The 13515-nt window shown below is 40.9% G+C and overlaps 1 protein-coding gene across 1 annotated transcript in view; it reads right to left on the reverse strand.

Annotated features, from left to right (window-relative positions):
- Window positions 1–13515, reverse strand: part of angpt1 (angiopoietin 1) — a 49140-nt gene that overhangs the window by 23776 nt on the left and 11849 nt on the right. Inside the window, exons 2-4 of the mRNA XM_070921640.1 lie at window positions 4991–5146; window positions 4216–4337; window positions 2691–2923 (exon numbers count right to left, since the gene is read on the reverse strand). Coding sequence (XP_070777741.1) covers window positions 2691–2923; window positions 4216–4337; window positions 4991–5146 — 511 coding nt within the window. The remainder of the gene's footprint in view (window positions 1–2690; window positions 2924–4215; window positions 4338–4990; window positions 5147–13515) is intronic.

A 13515-nucleotide genomic window follows, 5' to 3' on the forward strand; every position in this document is an offset into this window, starting at 1 on the left:
TGTAAAACAAAATCATATTTGGCAGCCAGGAATTTTTTGTGTTCCAAAGCTGAGGTCAATTACTGTTAACAACAGTGTGTGGCTCATTGCACCCTAATGAGGTTTTGGTAATGATTACAACCTAAACAAGAGCTCCACTCCTGCATCTGGCCACATCAAAACCCTCAACCGGTGCACTACAATGGGTGAAAACACACTGGAAACCTTAATGCTAGTAAAAGCAATACATGGACAAATGGAAAAAATGTATGTTAATGGAGATTTAGTTTTAAAACTCCCTTTTCTAAGTATCTGTCATCTTCCTCAAAGCAAATTCAGAAGTGATTTGAGTCCATGCTTTAAAGGAAATGCTCAGGCTCAGTTTTCAAAACAACGCCAGCAGACGCCATGGTATGAAATGTTAACCCTTGAATGAAAACACTAATCCGTTTCCCAAACAAACAAAAGCCCTCCCCTGATCATGGAAAAAAAGAGAACTCTGCTGCTTCTGTGTTTTAAATGCTGTCGAAAAACAGGGGCAGTGGTCGGATGATCAGTGAGATCTACCTACTCCTTCACCTCCTTTGGACGGGGCTTCCCCCAGGGGCTATTACAGTTTGACTTATTTGGGCTGGGGTGAAGAAAGGGGAGACCTCTGACCCCCACGCCCGCCTCAACCTTCAACACCACCAAGGAAGAGGTAAGGACCAACCACAGAGCAGCAGCGGCCGCGTTCCATTTCCATCGCCTCTCATTAAGGCAGCCACCAATCACAGACAGGGGGACAAGCTGTGGTACCCTGCTCTGCTGACCCTACTGACACTGAAAATAGCAGACATGGTGGCAAAATAAAGGCTAGGAAAGTAAAATATAATAGTGAATTTAATCAAACTGGGCGGATTACAAAGCCAGTAAATAAAGAGCCAAAAGCGTTGCATCAGAACACATCTCAACATGAAGAATGCAGAGATTAAACATTATGACCTGTCAGGCCAAAATGGTCTCAAAAGACCTCTGGTAATTAAATGTAACATACACAAATCCAGACTAAACAGATGGAGGGTGAGCAGAGGTCGCTTGTGACCTTTATCGCATGGAACATTAAAATTACAAAAGGGAGCAGCATGATAAACACAAAGCATGTGTTAATCATGTGCAGTGGTTAACCACTCGTGACTCTTGCATCCCTTCATACCCTTGTTGTTTCCTGTCTGATGGGAAACCTCAGGGAAGCTCTGTGGGGTCTCGAGGCGTCTCTTCAGGAAATCTACAAATGGAATGAGGTTGCAACCAATCCCCTGACACAGACATTCATGTCAAATCTCCTGTGACCAATGGGATTTAAGGCCAATGTTAGGATCAAGTGGGTTTGGTGTTAAAATGGCTGAGAAAGGGGTAAATGAGTTCACTCCGAACAAGAAAGCTTGCATTGCTGTGGGGTCAAACATAGGGCTAAAAGGGAAATCCCTGGTCTCATAATAAGAGAAGCGAGAGACTCAGAGGAATAAAATAAGCCTATTACTTCATAACCAGAGTCATGTTTGACGTTTCAGTGAAGCCGTGGGCGCAGACTTTATGAAGTTAAAGCGTGAAAAGCAATTGTTGCAAAAAAAGAGCACCATGCTGGTTTATGAGAGGCTCCAAACCTCTTTAACAGGAGCACACCAGGTTACAATAAGAACCGTGTGTCTATCTTCATGCTGCTCTCAATGATGCAGAATTTAATAGCCAGTGCATCCCTGTGTCTCCCAGTATGGGGTAAGGTTTATAGAACTGGTGTCATCATAATTTCATGAGGACTGTAAAATCAGAGCTGTTGTAGCAGTAACATCTGACCAGAGGAAGTAAGTAATCCAAAACAAGAGTCCTGTCTCACAGTTCAAGCCTCGCACAGCCAATCCACAAACTTTGCTTTGCACGTTGTGGTCTGGCAAGGGTCAGCAGGCATTTTCTTGGGTTGGGGCCATCACTAAGTGGGGGTAGACAAAATTAGGACCAGTCTATAACCAACCAACAGATGACTGACATGTGCTTTCCTCCACTGAAACATAAACACTTTCTTCACCTGGTTGGACCAAGTCGGTGCATAGTGGATGTTCTTGATTTCAAAGTGAAAGAAGACTGAGAGTCGACAGCCATGCTAGCGGCTCTGTGAGGCTGTACACACAGCAGAGCACTGAGCTAAATGCTAACGGCAGCTGGCTAACATGCTCACAGTGACAGTGCTAACATGCTAATGAGAAGCTTGTAATTTCGTTATTTTCGTGTGTTACAGCTGAGGCTGATGGGATTTGGTCATAAAGTGTTGGACAAATTAAAAGTTTGACTTAATAAAAGAATGGGGGATAAGGGGGGCTAAGTGGGGGCTAAGAAAAAAGTCAGGGGATCACGAAAGTTATTAAAATTCGTCCTGGGGGGAGACTTGAATATCTGTGCTTCATAGCAACTCATCCAATAGTTGAGACATTTCACTCAAAACCACAAATGTAAATCTCATGGTGGTGCTAGAAACTCAGAGGATCACCACAGTCAGGAGGCGTCATCCTCTGGGGACCATGAATGTCAGTACAGAATTTAGAGCCACGCTGCTAGCATAGCCAAAGCACACAGCTGCCATAATGTGCTCTTACATAAAACCATATTTACACTTTGAATTGCTGAAAAAGTTCCAAACCTCACAGCATGAAAGGTTTTTATTCCAGTTAACTTACCTCCATCTTTGGAGCAGAGGTTGAGCAGGTTGTGGACGGTGTCCATCATTTCCTGCTGCTGTCTCTGCAGGGCCGTGCTGTTTCCTGTGGCCCGGCTCAGCTGGGCTTCTAGCTCCCCGATAACCCCGCTCTGCCTCCCCACCAGGACCTGAAGACTTCCCTTCTCCTGCTTCAGCGTCTCCAGCTCTTCACGGTGTCGCATCTCCATTTCTAGCATCTTCTGCTCCAGGAGGCTGAGGGGAAAGGAAAAAAGGTCAGGAAAAGTTTGTTATGGAAGATGGAGAAGTTGTTAATTATTATTATTATTATCCTTCAGGGCATCCAAATCTGCTGGAATGAAATTTGTTATCACAGATTTAAATGGATTGAATATTGTTTTGAAATTGTTATTATGATGTTACCAATGATTTACTGGTTATGTAATGTGTATCTTTTTCATCTTTTATATAGGCATCATGAATAGAGGTCAGCCGATTGAATCTAAATTAATAAAATTCCTCCACTTTAGACATTTACTTCCTGCTGTTACTTTGTGATGGACACTGCAAGGAATTACAATCAAAACATGGTGATGTGCTCAGTTCACAACTATTTTCCAGTGAGCAATACGGGAACACAAATATAAGAAGTTTCCGTAAGACAGAAACACAAATAATGATGTCTGTAGGTTTGGTTGCTATGTGTTGCCCACACAACATATGCTTTATAATGCATCTTGGAGACTCATCTGAGGTAAATGAATAAGCCTTCTCAGTATATAAACATTACCACTGTTCAGTCTAATGCCTGAAAGATGATATAAGCTGACATCAAATTCATTAACTGATCTTATGTTTCCCTCTGTTGTAGATTTAGTGAAGGAAAAAGAAGAGACGACACGTACAAGATGGAATAATGTCAAAATTGGGCAAGCTCAGGGAAATTGCCCTCAGTAATCTATCTCCAAAAGCCTCAAGAATAACTTGAAAGTCAGAATCACCAGAGACTACGCTTGAAAATGGTGATCTTTTTTTTTTTTAAGTGATTGCATGGAGTCTCTATGGATACTGCAATGTGAGATGTGGACCAAACCCTTTTAAACACTACATCATCTAACGCAATCCCACAGGACCAATCACTGTAAAGAACAAGATTTGGAGCCTTGGAAATGTATCCAAAAGCCACATTTTAACTGGCTGATTTTGCAACCAATGCGCAGTGGTCCAACAGGGAAAGCATAGCCTCATGCATATGAGACTGATTTTCTGAACATCACAAAAAATATGAGCCTCCTATTATGTTGTTGTATATGCAACTGAATATTGTTTTGGAAAATGGACAAATTATATGGTAGTCAATGAGAGCTGGTAGCAAGCTTTTGATTTTGTTTACGCAATCCCGCAGAGAACAGCAGTTCTTTTTGACTGGCTCCTCGTATGTGAATTTATCATCTTTATTTCCTTCAGTCTATCCTTGTCCAATTTGCTGCAGTATGGATGCTATCCAGTGTGTATTGTTTTGTTAGCTTGAAGTGTTGTCTGTTTACCTGTTCTTGTCATGCAGCTTGCTGATCTCATTGGTCTGGACCATTAAGTCTTTCTCCAGCTTGTTTGTGGAAAGAGAGTTTTCCAGCAGCTGGATCTCGAGCCTGGATGTCTGATTCAGAACCTGCCATGATAAGAAATACACAGATCCACAGAATACAAAAAATAATAAAGATTAAATTATGCCTGTATATATACTATGTTAGCTGCAGTAATATTAGCTAATATCATGCACATGTGCACCAAAGCCTGAAGAGAGACCAAAAGCACGGGGCTGTATTTAAAGCTTTCTAGACACTGGAGGAAAAAACACTCTGCACACTTGAGGCACATATAAACCATCAACTTTGTTTTCATTTTGTCAAGTGTTCACCCAACACACGGTAATACTTAGGAGATATTCATCTCCGCTATGATTACCTTTTTCTAAATTTGCATTTAAACAGTTATCTTTTTAGTGCTTTAGCAAAAATTACCCAGCGTTAACATCACAAGTTTCCATCACCTCCTCCTCAAACCCCTCCATGTAAACACTAAAAGTAACCTCAGCCAGATAAGTCAGAGAGGGGATAGGCATTTATATAGCATCAGTGTTGTCTTTGGACAGTTCTCTGGCAGTTGAACGTGAAGTAGTTGGGTTAATGGAGCGTAGGATGGATCCTCTCAGCGTTAGTGTGTGAAAGAGAAAGACGTAAAGAGAGAATTGAATGGGACGGTTTTTTATGGAGACAAATGAGTTTGAGAGCATTAGCGCGAGTGTGTTTTTTGAGCCGCTACCTGTGTCTCAACGTCAGTTAGCTTGCGTGTCTGTTCAGCCGTCTGAGAAAGAAGGTTGGTGCCCATTTCCAACATGGCTGCTGTGTGGTTGTGGACGGCGCTCTGCTGCAGTTGAGCCATCTCCACCTTCATGCTCTCTTTGATGTAGTTCTCAATCTGGATTTTAAAAAAAAAAGGTTGAAGAGAACGGATTAGATCATTTCCAAATGGTGCAGAATGGACAGATAGTGTAGTAGCCATCAAGTGATAATATACTTGTAGGTTTTCCCCATTCATGTATGAATTCCTTTGCTCACACACTGGAAAGGGTTTCTTATGTACATCTGAAGAAAGGCACAAACAAACATTTTTTTCCCATCATTTGAGTGGCACTGACGCGAAGAATGGGTTTAGTCAATATAGGCACAGCCAGATGTAGGTGGTTAGCTTGGGATGGAAGAGGCAGAGATGAACAGATATTCACTGAAGCTTGTCTGGAAAGAACTCTTTCATCCTTATCTCCAAACGCAAACAAATGACAAGATGGAGATAGAGGTTTATGTTTGATAAGATTTCTCTTATGGATTGACTATAGGGACCATCTGTGTATTGTGCTTGGATTCTTTATTTCATTTTCTTCCGATTGAACTTTAGAAGGTTTTTTCTTTCCTTTACTGAGGCTCAGGAAGGGAGGTTTAGGTAACCCAAGTAAGTCGTACTTACTGTCTTGTGCTTTGTTTCCTTGTGTCTTATTTGTACAGGGTTACATCATTTTGTTCCCTTGATTGTTGACTTGTTAGATATAGGATGGCCTGTCTGTGTATGGTTGGAGACATGCTTTTGTTTTATAAATAAATCTAACTTGATTGAATTTTAAGTGTGCACTTGTTCATCTGGTTGCTCACAGTCTGAACACACACTGAGATGATTCAATAATCGGCCAGTGGGGAGATTCTCATCCACTGGATTTATAAAAGATGTTGTCAGAGTTTTGCTTTGGCTCATCAATGGTCTGTAACAGCTTTTTTTTCAGGGACGCATCAGCCAACACAAATTCGTGTCAAACAGCACAACATCACATGTGTTGGTGTCCTTAGCAACAGTTCCCATCCTGTGCTGTAGCTGTTGGCTGAATTCAACTGCTGAGAAAGTAGTCTGTGAAGGAAAACGCTTTATTGTGACTTACAAGACACTTCCACAGAAAGCAGCTGGTGACAGCACAAGTCTCAATTCATCTTTCCATCCCTCTGTAGGGGCACACTGTTGCCATTATCGTGTTAGTCCTAATGCCGGGTGATTTACTCCCACTGACAGTCCAGTCAAAGGGACCTTAACATGAACCTTAACTATGAAAGCATGCTTGAACTGTGACTATTTGACTCACATACGAGAGGGCCACATGCCTGAGTGGAAACAAATAGACAAATATCAGGCTAAATAATTTGCACTAGCCATAAGACTAGCTTGCCTTTTATGTTTGCCATACTTTTGGGTGAATTTACACAAGTCAGTAAAGGGTTTGGTAAGATCTCCAGTTAGTCAGGGCTTTGCATTATCGCTCAATCTTGACAATCATATGTTGGAGTGCCTTCAATTTACATTTGATCTAATGATTAGATCAGTGAATTAATAGTTGATGAGCGCAGCACAAAAAGGACAAATTATTCACTATGCTGTTTATAGTAAATATTTATATTGGTTTTGGACCCGTGTTGGTTAGGGTTAGGGTTAGAACAGAAAAATCAACCTATCTGTATGTGTCGGTACAATAACATCTTGATCATATTTGTGCTGTAGGTACTTCTAATAATATATTCACTTGGAGAAAAAGAATAGCAATTTTCTTGCTTTCATAAAGAATAGGTGAATTGTAACATTTCAATCAATCCCAGGCTGACAAATAATGAAACAGTCAGAACAGCCATTACAGAGCTCTGCCAAGTGGAATCAGCTATTCAATGTAATATCCTTTCTTGGCAACGATATTAAAGTCAAATGTAACATTTCTTCGGGCCGGATTTCAGGCATAATACAGCTTCCCCTAACTGTGAACTACATAAGGCTGATATAAGTGTCACTTTCCACACAACCTCCAATGGTCTGGCCCGAGGAGTTGGAAAGAAAACAGCGAGCCTGGAATCCACAAAGCTCAAGTAATGATGGATTGCTCTGCCTGATAATGAACCATAGAATATGACTGTGTTTGGAAATGGTTTTCAGTCCATCTAGAAATGTGAAATCTCTGAAATCTGTGGATGGTGTAGGTTGGTTTAACATCCTGTTGTTTTTAGGCATAGGTTGAACTTCAATTTAAAAAAATCTCACTGCTTTCTACATCTTACAACAGCAGATTTGCTGTTTACTCATCTGCTGAGATTATTGTGTCCACCGTTTGAGCATGGCGATAGGCTTTTCACAGTGTAAGTCACCTTGAGAGAGAAGGTATCGAAGGGACAGATGGCTGATGGAAACTTAAGCCCAGCAATCACTTCATGGTTTGTCTCTTAGGGAATGTGGCTGACTCATGGCTGGATCTGGTGGGGGTCATAAATGGAAAGTACCAAGGAGAAGCAAGATTACACAAACACGCCCAATCATGTAAAATCACCACTCGGGAAGCCGTAAAATAGGTCTATGTGGGTGTTGGGTTATTTTGATGGCTTCTAACCTCGACTCCAGTTAAATGCTGTGCTATTCCTGTCTGCGCTACCAATTGTAACTATTGTCAGCAATGAAAGAAAATACTTGCCTTCATTGCCAGAACTGAAATGCTAATTTTGTCATTTGGGAATGGGATTAGGATGGTGAAATAAATATGGGTGCATAATGAGAATGCAGAGGTTGTAGTTCTTTATTTTCTACTAAGATATGAGGTTCTTATGCCAATGACTGATTTTCTAAAGAATATATTGTAACCATTTTTAGATTACATGAAACTGGAACCAATTTATTTCAGTTCATGGTGCTGTTTTCTAAGCATTTCCATCAAGAGATAGAGTCAAAAAGCCAATAAAATGACAGAACCAAGTGAGAATTTTGTCTGATACTAGTAAATTCTTCTCATGAATGGGAATTAGATGAGAAACAGGTTTCAGAGCAGTACACTTGGATTAAAAGCTTTATGGTTTGGTAAACGTCTACATGGAGCCCACCAACTGAGGGTTAAACAAAAAAAATGGGGGTCACCCTTAACCCTTCAGTCAGGTGTAACCATCAAAGTATGAGGAATGTCGTGAGATTCAAACAATTCGCAGTACACTTAAAACAGGGTCTCAGGCATTAAGGGGTCACATTATCTTTAAACTGCATCTTTAAAGCAAGACTATGTAACAGCAGCGACTGTGGCCACAAGTGAAAATTATGACACCTACCTCAACACTAGCACAGGTGGAGTGAGGAAATTAAGTCAGTAATTTATGTTAAACAGCCATATTTGCCTAAAGTTTGCTAACATCAGCCACCATAAGCCACTGGTCATACCAGACCAAATAAGGCTGTAGCTGCAAAAACCCAGTTTTTTTTTCCAAAGTGTATTGAAGAGAGGAATGGTGTGTTTTATTGCTTCTAAATTTAACTTTTCATTGGTTAAAGAAAGAATGCATTATTTCTTCTTTCAAAAGTTAGTCTCACTTTAAAATTTTAAGTCGAAAACTTTTGTCAATTCCTCTCTGTGCGTGAACATTTCACACTTTTAAAAGAGAAAGGAATTTCAATAAAACTCCACTTTCATCAGAATAAAAATAAATCTGTTTTTCAGAGACATTCCAGAAGATGCAATAATACCAGGCTCTGCTTTCAGAAACTACTAAATCTAGCCTCTGGTTTCACAAGATCACTGTTTGCTAAGTGAGAGTCACATAAACACAAGTTTATGTTTCCCTAAGTGCTACTTTACACCCAGGCATACAGGTTTTAAGGTAGTGTGTTTGGCACAGTCTGGCTTCATGAGGACTGCCTGTGACTTTACTAATGATGCTACCATTAGTACCTTAACTGCACCCTCACTATGCAGTGCACTGCATGTACAGACTGGTCCGTTTAGAGAGTTTATGAGGTACAATTGGTTGTTAATCACTAAACAAGCTGCTTTAGGCTGTCTAGAGCATAAATGACTAGTTGTACAACATAAAGCAGGATGCAGATTTTAAGAGCAAAGGGACTACTCATGATGCAGAGGGACAAGTGTTTAGGTTACTGAATGAGCCCTGCTGCGTGTGCACATTTTCATGGAAAGCATCACCAGTAACAGGGCACAAAATCCATCAGCTGAGATCCCCAACATACATATTCTGTACATCATCATGGTGGAGCTGCTAAATTGCCATCGCTTGAGAGCCAAGAACAAGATAATCCCTCAAGATGATACTCCCTGCTATCATTGTTACAGATTACTGCAAATGTTTACCCCTTTTTTGACATTTCCCATTTAGCCATTCCAAAAGGGGTCTTGATCTTTTTCTAAACAGCAGCAGTGGTGGTGCTGAGAGACACTGTGAGAGATAGAAAACGGTGGGCCTGGACTGTATAAAACACTTACTGCTGGAGATCTATCACATGTCTGCTTATCTGTGGCTGTGTGTGTGTGTGTGTGGGGAGGTGATGGTGATGGTGTTACTGGGGCGGTCTGGCTTCTGGGATGCATCTCTTACGCTCAAGCCTGGGTCCATTTCAGGACACTTTAATGGACAAGAGCATGGGGGGCTGTTACCCACAGCAACCCACCCTGGGAATTAGCACCTCAAGCCACCTTGGGACCCACGCCAGCAAATACACATATGCCTTCTTATCGCATGCCGACGACACCCCTCTTTGAAACCTGGGCCTATAATTCACTAGTAGGGCTTTAGGAGGTGTTAGCCTGACTCACTGCCCTGTCACTCTCCAGCATTGTACACTATAGATATGGACACCCACTGTACGTATTTTAGAAAGCTGTCTTACTCAGTCACTGGCTTGTTTGTTTTTAAATCCGCCTTGAAACTGTTTTAAAGCTCTCTGTCTTAAACTCTGTCAAGATTAGGTGAGTAACAACTCAGGCTGAACTCACAGTTGACCTCTTTGACCTTCGCCCCGGTGGCCAACATCCAGGTGTTAACTCGATTGATGCCACATTTCTTGAGAGAGTGGCCGTCAAACGGATGAAAATATAAGAAACAAACAGACGTCCCCCCATGCCTTAGTGGACAAAATAGCATCTTAAACTTGACTCTGAAACATGTTGAGAAGTGTTGAAGCAGTGTGCATAGGGCAGCATCTCTGCATTAAACGAGTTTGGAGGGTGGTGTCTTTATTTTAGCCTTTCCAAAACCAAAAACACAAGAGTACACGAACACAAAAGTATAAGAAATAGATTAAACAGTGTATTTATCTGGTCAATCATTAGCATGTAGCTAACTGGCTTACTACCAGTTACAAGTGTTACTTCCAAGGCCAAGGTGTACTAACTATGTGACATTAACTTGTAGGGTTACAGGTTATGTAAAAAAAAGAAGCTGTTCACAACTAGCACATTCAGTGTGTAGTATTTTCCCACTGTGTGGAAACCTGTCCTGCACGCTATCAGAGGTTCAGGTCATGTTCCTGTTCTTTATTGGATTAGTTATTTTACTCTCCAGCCTTTTCTAATGCAAGGATACAGTCAAACACACCATAAGAAATTGTGTAAATAAAAAGTATGTAAGCTACCGTCTTGTCCAACGACTTCTGGTTCCGACAAGATGGCGACGGCCAAAAATGCCAAACTGAAGGCTTCAAAACGTAGTCCACAAACCAGTAGGTGACGTCATGGTCACTTCTTTATGTTTAAAACAAGTCCGCTGGAAACATTACAAAGTGAGAGACAGTGTTTTCAACTAACTCACGGAGCTTAATTAGAGAGGTAGCTACTGATAAAAATTTGACAGCATCCATTTTCTTTTCATTTGGCAAAATCAATGGTTGCCAGTTAGCCAGCTAGTCTAACTCTGCCTGAAATCAAGGATTTAAAAAATTACAAAATATATAGAGTGGTAAATTTGCCATCGTCATCATTGTAGATGGTATATGTGCTGTGAAGGACTGGAGAGCCGACAGGCGTAGCAACAGTAAGTAAGAGGGGTGTAGCTTAGCGACCATCATATCGGGTAGAAACTAGGGTCTGCAGTGAGGTGGGTGGTCCAGCTCCACCCTCATCTCTGTTGCTCTGTCCGAATACTGTTGATCCCAGTACTTTTCTCAGCCAGAAAGACTGGCTGCCATCTGAAAAACAAACCAGCTACTGCCAGCGACCGCCACTCCAAGACTATTCTTTCTTTTTGCTTTGCAGTTTTCTTTCTTCTTTTCTTCCCCTTTGCCTTTCTGTCAAAATGCTGTTGTGTTGATGTCAGTTGCGTTTCGGTTGTGCATTTCCAAAGAGATAATGAGCCCTGTGTACACAACCTGAAAACAAACCAACCGTTCCTCTGTATAAATCACTGGATAAATCTTTGTGTTCACTTGTAGGTGCCCAAAATCGTTTGGCAGGTTCAGAGGCACACCATTTTCCACCCTTCAAAGGTTTTCTGTCACACTGGTTTGTCAACAGGGCAGACGATAAAAGAAAGTGAGAATATTGAGCCAATAGTGGAGTTTTCAAGGTTGGTTGATTTGTTGGTTGTTTCTATGGAAAGACAAAACAAAATGTCGAACCTGAGGGCAAATATTTTAGGCCGGATTGATTTTCCATGTTCATTCTGTCGAATATGTGCAACCTGCATGGCCTTGTAAATCAATAACCACAAACTGTGAAAACAGAGTGAAAAATGTGATGTTAAATTCTGATGCGTTGAATTTGTCAAATGACTAATGAGCTTCGTAAACGGCCAATTTACTTTAAGTTACAACAATGGAAAACCACAATGAAATAACAAGGCTTGATTTCAAGAAAGTCTGAGTAAAATGTGAAGATCCCGATTTTGAAACACAAATTGGCAGAAATGTGGCTCTGGTTGAGTTCAATTTGAGATTTAAAAGTTTATTAGGATGAGGTCAAACATCCAAAAATATAAAAGCCATGAGAAATGAAAAGAGACTGGGTGTACTGTTTCTGTTTTTAGTTTCCTTTGGGAAAATAAATTACATATTCTAAAACATGAATATGGCAATTTGCTTTTACTATTATTATCGTCATGTTTTTCCTCAGACAAATTTCACATTGATGATCTACGTTTAGCTTTCTCCTATATGAGCACTTTACCATCACAAGCAGAAATCACACTACATGAATGTAGCTTCTAACTTCAGAGGCCTTTTTAAATCAAGAACTCTGACAGTGTTATGTCTACAAGACATACCTTCAGTGATTAACTACGGGCCTCAGAGCAAGATGAATCAGAGAACGTCTTCTGTAATATGTGAGATAAAAGCCAGTTCATCTCAAAAGTCAAAAGAGGCACACAAATTAAGTTCTGACATTGTGTTATGAAAAGAATGAACTTTCTCTTAGCTTAAAGAGATGGACAAAATGTTTTGCCTTGAACTTGTGTTCTTTTGCACTCCGCAGCGGGTGTGAACACATCCAACAGAAATGTTTGCTTTTCTTTTATTGACGTTGGTACGGTGGTGTGGACACTTGCTTGTTTTCACGATCAAAATTTATTCCTGAAATTAATTTTCAGGGTTGGTCTAGACGGGGATAAATTGGCTATCCTCTGGCCAGATTCCAGTAGCAGCATATTTAACTGAAGTCACTGATTGCATATATGTGGAGGTTTCTTTTAAATCTCTGTAGAGAAACGCATGAAAGTGAGAGCACGCCATTGCGAAAATAAAGCAAACCTCCAACCTCCCTGCACCCAAATGTCCTCAATAAAATCAAGGGCACAATCAAAGCTGTTAGCATGCTTCTCCTTTTTAGATTTTATGAGCTGTTTTGTGAGTTAACCAAACAACAAAATTAAATTGTTGGCTGTCATCTGGTAAACAAGTCGCAACCCTGCTGACTTACCATCAGTTTGTCACTATAAGTGGAAAACTTTATAGCAAGCCCCCCTTGGACGCAGCAGTAACCCCTTATAACAGTATTAAAGGACCCTCTTCACCCCCTCCCAGACAATCCTGGCTCAAACACTTTATATGTTTGACTCGTACCTCAAGCAGATGCAACGTTTACAACGTCATGTGGTTTCTTTCCATGTTAAATGAAAATAAATACAGTGAAGTACAACTTAATGTATATTTTCAAAAATCCTCTGGTTACCATCCTGCTCTCTAATGTCAAAATGGGCCCAAAAATTACTCCAATTAATTATGCGTATCTGGCCGTATGGGAGAGGAAGTACTTGCATTCACCCAAGACATGGGAATGCGTAACAAAAACCAAACAACCAAACAAACTTGGACCTGCTCATTCATCCAGAGGTCTTAAACAGAGAGTACCAGCAGAAGGGCAGTCTGTAGTTATTGTGACGCAAGTTGTCCAACATGGGAATCTTTCCTCAGGGACACATCCGGGCAGGAATGTCCCTGACGATGGCTTTTTTGTGTCAATGCTACAGGCCATGTCAGTCTGCCCCATTTACTGAAGCACA

This window comes from Enoplosus armatus, chromosome 16, assembly GCF_043641665.1.
Source record: "Enoplosus armatus isolate fEnoArm2 chromosome 16, fEnoArm2.hap1, whole genome shotgun sequence".
NCBI lineage: Eukaryota > Metazoa > Chordata > Actinopteri > Centrarchiformes > Enoplosidae > Enoplosus > Enoplosus armatus.